Source organism: Symphodus melops (assembly GCF_947650265.1).
Source record: "Symphodus melops genome assembly, chromosome: 19".
Lineage (NCBI taxonomy): Eukaryota > Metazoa > Chordata > Actinopteri > Labriformes > Labridae > Symphodus > Symphodus melops.
In genome coordinates this window covers 12,165,244-12,172,299 of record NC_136709.1, presented here as the reverse complement: position 1 = coordinate 12,172,299, position 7,056 = coordinate 12,165,244, and the positions used below count along the sequence as shown (strand labels likewise).

At 40.0% G+C, this 7,056-nt stretch overlaps 1 protein-coding gene across 2 annotated transcripts; it reads left to right on the top strand.

Annotated features, from left to right (window-relative positions):
* The first annotated feature begins 2,699 nt into the window (after window positions 1-2,699).
* Window positions 2,700-7,047, top strand: LOC306840751 (putative E3 ubiquitin-protein ligase UBR7). 2 transcript variants are annotated; one of them, XM_079370235.1, is made up of 12 exons: window positions 2,700-2,743; window positions 3,188-3,305; window positions 3,551-3,684; window positions 3,771-3,831; window positions 3,965-4,060; window positions 4,182-4,235; window positions 4,321-4,426; window positions 4,511-4,653; window positions 5,661-5,849; window positions 5,981-6,137; window positions 6,223-6,284; window positions 6,478-7,047. In XM_079370235.1, the coding sequence occupies exons 2-12, from the start codon at window positions 3,189-3,191 to the stop codon at window positions 6,559-6,561; spliced, it is 1,203 nt and encodes a 400-aa protein (XP_079226361.1). In that variant the 5' UTR covers window positions 2,700-2,743; window position 3,188; the 3' UTR covers window positions 6,562-7,047. The 2 variants fall into 2 exon arrangements, with proteins under 2 accessions (XP_079226361.1, XP_079226360.1); XM_079370234.1 differs by having other exon boundaries at window positions 2,701-2,743; window positions 3,185-3,305.
* The last annotated feature ends 9 nt before the right edge of the window (window positions 7,048-7,056 follow it).

Sequence of the window (7,056 nt, the reverse complement as noted above, 5' to 3'; positions counted from 1 at the left end):
ACTTTATAATTTATGAAGAACTGTCTTGTTTTAACACCAGAAGCTAAATATTCGTTTTGCAATAACAAATACACAAAAACAAACACAAACAATATGGTCGTTGTTTAATTCAAAGGGTAATAATAAATGTCAAGATGAATAAAATACAACAAAATACGCAACTCTGCAGCTCTGGAAGCTGATTTGTAGCCTACTCTTTAAAGAGAGTGTTGGTTATAGGTCATTTTTATCAGCAGGTTTTGCTGATCATACTGAGTAGCCTACAACAATGTATTCGTCATAAGATTACCGTAAATTCCGGACTATAAGCCGCTACTTTTTTCTCACACTTCGAGCACTGCGGCTTCTACTCCGGTGCGGCTAATGCATGGATTTTTTATGGGGGACAATGAGCTTCTGCCGCAAAAACATTTGACTTCGTCACGTCGGATCTTAATATCAGTCATTTTGCGCTTCATGCACGCACCCTCATGATGGAAAACACACGGAGAAATACATATGATGTAGCTTTCAAGTTAAAGGCGATCGACCTGGCTGTCAAAGAAGCTAACAGAGCTGCTGCACGTTAAGATGACACTGACAGCGACAACAGAGACTGAGGAAGTGAGTAATGAAGTCATTCTGAGGCAGTGAATGGATGGACTTTTTCTTGTGAAATATATTACGGTCATCTTTTTCATCAGCCGTGTTACAGACACCGTCGGCTAGGCTTCGTATTGTAACGGTTCATGTTGTAAAGTCTGTAGTTGATAATGTGTTCATAATTCCGATTATGTGGAGAGTCAGTGAATGCACCAGCGAGAACGTGTTGAGTGGCTGTATGAGAGAACGCTGGGAGAGAGAGTTGGATTGTTACGGCAAGTTATGTGTTGCTCTCTGCTGTAAACGGCGTGGTCACGGCCGACAGTGATCGGGTTAAGTAAAAGTTATTATTTGAACGCTCTCGTCGTCCTTTAACGTCCGTACGGACGCTACAGTATTTGCGGATGTTACCGGTAGCCTACGTCTGTGTAAATAGCTCTAGTTATAGCGTGGACACCTGCGGCTTATAATCAAGTGCGGCTTATATATGTACAAATACATTTATTTACTTATTTTTAGCCGGTGCGGCTTATATCCAGATGCGCTCAATAGTACGGAATTTACGGTAGATATAGTCCCTGGGGGCACAAAACAACATTAAAAAAAGATTACCAAGAAATTAGGTTATTATCAATGTTCGCACACATAATTATCTTGTACGAAAAGTTATTATGTACGATTGAAGTACGAGCACACATTCAAAAATAACTTGTTTCTGTGGAGGTTGTGAAAGCTCACAGTCTTTAGTGTTGTGTAAACATTAACTACTGGCTCCAGCAGGCTTTTTATTCTGAAAACAACACAAGCATAGGCCACTGGTATCCCGCAGTCATTTTAGCAGAAACAATAGACTCCAGAAATGTTCATTTAAAAAAAATCCTAACCCAAAGAAAATAAATAAGGGAACAGTGATGAAGCTATAATTTATTAGCTATAAGCATAACGTAGTTAGTCGCAATTATTACGGCAAATTCACATCATAACAGGAGTTTTTGGTATAAAATTAACAGGTTGTCTAAAACATATTACTCGGATTTTAAAAAGGCTTTTTTAAACGGAGCTTATGAGCGCTCCAGCAGACGGCGCTCATGTTAATGTCCTACTGAGGGCCTGAAAGCTGGTGAGAAGTCTTTCACATAGTGTATTAACAGCCTATTACTGTTAAATCGTGTCAAATAATACTGAAGCACACTGCATTTACCAATTGCAATAAAAACTAATAATGGCTGTTTGTGGCAAATGGAATCACGGATCAATACAATGAGTTGTTCTTACTAATTAAAATAAACAGCTTCGAGGACTTCCGAGGCTGGATGCATGGATGGATGAATGACGGCTGGCTTGACCGCAGTTTGTATACCGGCCTATTTAATCAACTGAGTCTGATTTGGTTGTGTTAATTTGACATTAATCCTGATAATCGGATGTTGTCACAGAAGTTCAATGAAATTCCACTCGTGCAATAAAGAAATATTTAATACACTTTTAGGCAGGCGTAGACCATTAGACTAACTGACTGTTATTTTAGTAAAAATGCCACTGCAGTTTAAATTGATCTTTTTTTGTAGGTCTGTTGCAACATGAGTGAAGAAAGCAGACTGGTTCATTTCACCTGGCGGCGAGTCCTCACCGTCCTAACAGGGAAACATTGACGAGAAGCACATTGGCGCCATCTATGGGAAAAGTAGTGAAACAAGCTACAACCGCTTTTTGTGTGGGAGAACAGTAGTATTATAAATACATTTACATAACAGACATAAATATATATAATAGATAATATCATAGGGTTTTTTTATTATTATTTCAATTGCCTATTATCTATATTATATTTTTACATTAATAAATAATATATATTGTATTTAGTGTATCTTATATTTAATAATCATAGCATAATCTAATCTACCCTGTGTTATTCTAATATTGATATGTATGCTGTCCTCTTTGCCCTGATTGCTCCCTGTGGTGCTCCATATTAGTATTAAGCGGGATTCAAAAGACATCGAAGTTATGTTGTGGAGATCTCTCCATGGCTTTTCTAAAATAAACACACAAAAGAAAACAAATGTTAATGTTTCGAAAATACACAAGAAGCACCAGGCACTAGTTACTTTAGATTTCAAACTCCTCTCCCGACTTCTGAAGTGCTTCTCCTCCAACACAGGTAACCTTTACACAAACATTTAACTTAACTCTGCTTTATGAAGGTTCATTCTGTAAAGAATGATTTTTGTTTCTATGCTTACTTTTAACGAGCAAAATAGCCAGTGTCTGTCGAAATATTTGGGACACAAGCAAACCCCCCACCCCCCATATGATAACGCAGCCAGTCAATTAACTAAATTGACTTCTTTCTTACTTTATTCTGCGAACAACTATTTGATTGAAGGAAAACTTACGGTTGTCAGGTTCAAAATGACCTCTTTGGTTTTTATGTAAATAGAAAACACACACGCGCGCGCGCACAAAGCTTCTTAAGAGTCACGTCATTTCCTCCACGTGCTCAGGTCTAAACTCCCGCCCGGAACAGTCGTTTGTCAACACGGCCGAGCTTTGTAGAGCGGTGTTTGTCTGTGTCATTGTGTCCTCCTCGTGTTTATTTCAGCAGAATGGCAGCAAACACAGACAGAGACGTAGACAGAGACGATATATTTAACGAGGAGGAGCTGGAGAAGGCTTTGTGCGTGCTGGCTGGAAGCGACCCAGAGAACTGCTCTTATTCCCGGGTAAGACTTCCTGCATCCAGAGCCCTGTTCACTTTCACTTTGGCCATACTAGACAAGTTCTGCAGTATGCGTATTTTTATTCAGTGCTTATTGTGTCTGTGTCCGTCACATACAACACATATACAATACATACAACTTAAACGTTGTTCCACTTCACCACCGCTGCTACAACTCCAATCTAAGGAAAACTCTCATTTACAAAGGCGTCCTCTACGTGTGTTTACCTCCTGTGTTTATTGTTCCAGGGCTATGTGAAGAGACAGGCTGTGTTTGCCTGTAACACCTGCACTCCCGCTGCTGCAGAGCCTGCAGGAGTCTGCCTGGCCTGTGCTAACAAATGCCATGATGGTCATGATATATTTGAACTGTACACAAAAAGGTAGGCGATTTGTTTGTTCTAATCATGTTCAACTGATTAGTACACTTTGGAAATAACTTGCACACCATCTTATCTTTGTGATTCAGGAATTTTCGTTGTGATTGTGGAAATGGCAAATTTGGAGAATTCCAGTGTCAACTAATTCCTGTGAGTCCCCCACTTTTAAGTTAGATCTGCTTCATAAAAAATCTATACCTCCCTATTGTCTGCTGTTTATCATTTTTTATATCTTTTAATTTAAATATATATATATATATTGCATCTTTTTTTTGTTTTGCAGACCAAAGATGTGCAAAACGTTACAAATCATTACAACCACAACTTTAATGGCTGTTACTGCACATGTGACCGGCCCTATCCAGACACAGACGATCAGGTTTTCCTTTTGTTTTTATATCTCAGATCTCATGCTGTCTATAAAAATTCAGATAAAATGTACTTTTTATTTCTATTTTGTCACTACATTAAAAAGGTACCATTTTAAATTCCCCTGACAGGATAACGATGAGATGATTCAGTGTGTCGTATGTGAGGACTGGTTTCATACCAGGGTAAGCAGATGTCATCTTACTACTTCTTTATTCTAATCTAAACAAGTCCACCTCATTTTGCAGTGACTGTATTTGTCATTGACAGCACCTGGGCTGCACTTTAGTGGACCCGGAGGAGCTGCAGGAGATGGTGTGTGAGGCCTGCATGAACAAGGCACCTTTCTTGTGGACGTATGCTGCCCACTTTGCAGGTAACCAGTTGCACACAGATGCTTCTCAAGGCAAACATCTAACAGACAGTAAATACTTATTTCCCTTTTGTCTCTGCCCTTCAGCTCTTCCCGTAGCCGATGTTGACCATCCTGAGGAGGAGGTGGATGTCGATGTCGAGGGAGGGTCAGAAAAGGAGGAAGAGGTTGTATCCAGAAAAAGTGTGGAGGAGGAGCCATCAACTAGTGCTCGGCACACAAAGCAGGAGGTGGGAATCGGTTACAGAGGTCTATATTTGCATGAAGGGTTTGCCTTTTCAGTTCACATAGATACAGAGGGAACAAACGACAAAACAAATGCACACATCTGTACTGTTTATGGCTGTGGAGTGCTCTGGTCATCGTAAAACATATGACAGTTGTGTGACAGGAGAGTTAAAGTGTTATTATAGTGTTATTAAGTATTATGCTTTGGTAATTTAACACTCCAAATATAAATACAGTAGTTTAGATTTCTAGCACTACTTTATCATAGATTACCAAGTCAACTACACTTTTTTTCATGGTCCCAATTGCAGTATGTTAGTATGTTGAGAAACAAGTTAAGTACTTATAACTCTTAAATATGGTATCATGTTAAGATACTAAACTAGCCACCCATAGAAAGAAGTGCCCGGAATTGGAAGAAATACAAATATTGGGCTCCTTGTTTCTCTTCTATTCATGGTTTTCTTAAAACTGTGTCCATGGTTAATTTAGAAAAACAAACGTCTTATTGCAGCTTTTAATGAACGACTAGCATTCCTCCTAAAATCCTTTAAATTATCCTGCTTTTGAAAGAAAAATTGATTTCTCCAGTTATGTGTTGCATTTACGTTAGCTGTATATAATACTACCATTCTTGCTTTGTAACTCTGGCCTGTTCCACAGAATTTTTCATTTCAGTTCATCTGGGGTTTTCTCTGCCACACGATGGTGCTAGAGTGCAATGAGCAGTTGTAGAGCAGGCTCTGGCTCTGGTTAACATGCATTTCCCCTCTTCTGGGTAATTAGTGGAGAAATGACCCGTGAGCCACTGCTTCCCCTGCTCTGTAGACAGCTTTGGCCAGGCTTCACAGGACAGCTTACTGTAAACTGGTGATTTTCATCGCCCAATCATCTCATCATGTCAGCTGCCTCTTGGCTTCCCCAGATGAGTCTGCAGTACTCTTTGTGGAGATATTTAACTTAGTCTAGGTGTTATCGTCACCTTGTTTTCTGGTTTTTGTTTCTTTAGGATGCCGCCAATAGGATTTCCCCTTTCAAACGAAGCCATGAGGAAATGACAAACAACCCTGCTACGACCGAGACTGTAACCTGCAGGCTGAAGGAGCTGCAGGTTCAGGGGCTGGAACGGGCAAAACAGGGAGGGGTGTTCTGGCCTTACAGTTGGCGCTCAAAACTCTGCACCTGCACAGACTGCAAGGTAGACCATGAATACTTTCTCGAAGGTTATTATTTTTGGTAAAGTGAAATATCCAGCAGGTGTTGGCGACACGGGGGATTCTGGTTCATGTAAAATGTTTGCTTCAATAATAGATGTTTCGTGTGTTTCAGAGGGCCTATGTGGCTGCAAATGTGCAGTTTCTAATGGATCAGTCTGATACCATTCTGGCCTACGAGAACAGAGGCCTGGACGAGCCATTTGGGCAGCACCCGTTGATGGTACTGACAAGCTGGATGAACCGTACGCAGCAGCTAGAGGTCATTTACGGTGAGCAGCAGGAGGATGTGTGCTGTTTAATTAAATTTATGAGAGAGGTGATTGATTGGGACTAATTAATGTGTCCTCTCCTCAGGTTTCAACGAGTTGACAACTTCGATCACGGAATTTTTAGACCAGTGTGTTGCTGAAGGGAAGGTGAGAAATGGATGATTAATTACAAGCATAGTCTGCAATGTTAGGAGAGATATATAAGACCAGCTATTTGATCCTCAGGATTTACTCATTTACGTGACACATTTTCAATTTAGTCCTTTAAACACGTGATTGTTGGACTTGTGTGGGTGTTCTCCAAACCTCAAATACAAACCATTCCTCCTTTCTCCATCAGACAGTCACAGTGGAAGCTGTACAGGAGTTTTTTGAGGCGCTGCGTGCGAGAAAAAGACGCAAAACCAACGAAGGATACCAGTGACAAGATGACCATTTTAGTAGCTGAATAAAAATGGTTTCCATTTGCAAACAATGTGATTGTAATGCTTGAAGAGTTGCAACTAATGCAACTACTACTACTGACCTGCAGTTATAGTTGTGAAGCATTACTAAAAGGATAGACTGTGACCACATGACTATTTATCAATAATAAGGAGGGCTTCACTTCACAGCTCATAGTTCTAGGGTGTTACTTGAAACAAATGGACAAAATAGATCTGGATGCAGCACTTTCTTTGAAAAATATAACTGCCTTGCTATGATGTGATGCCTGTGGTACACTTTGACACGACTGTTCTGTGTAAATGTGTCTGTTGTGTCATTTTAACTGAGCTAAACATTGATGTTTGATTGTTAAACATGTTTTTGTGGCAATGGCTGGGTTAGAAATGTTTGTGAAGAAATGTCAGTTTGTATGTGGATTCAGATGTCAAAATAAAGATCCCATTCTTCTAGTGCTGAAAACAAACCCGACTGA

Bases quoted from the DNA above. Each gene is read 5' to 3' on its own strand.
- LOC306840751 (XM_079370235.1), top strand. From the start codon at position 3,189: ATGGCAGCAAACACAGACAGAGACGTAGACAGAGACGATATATTTAAC. The intron at 4,061-4,181 runs GTTTTCCTTTTG...TTCCCCTGACAG, and splicing joins ATCCAGACACAGACGATCAG to GATAACGATGAGATGATTCA. The intron at 6,138-6,222 runs GTGAGCAGCAGG...TCCTCTCCTCAG, and splicing joins GCAGCTAGAGGTCATTTACG to GTTTCAACGAGTTGACAACT.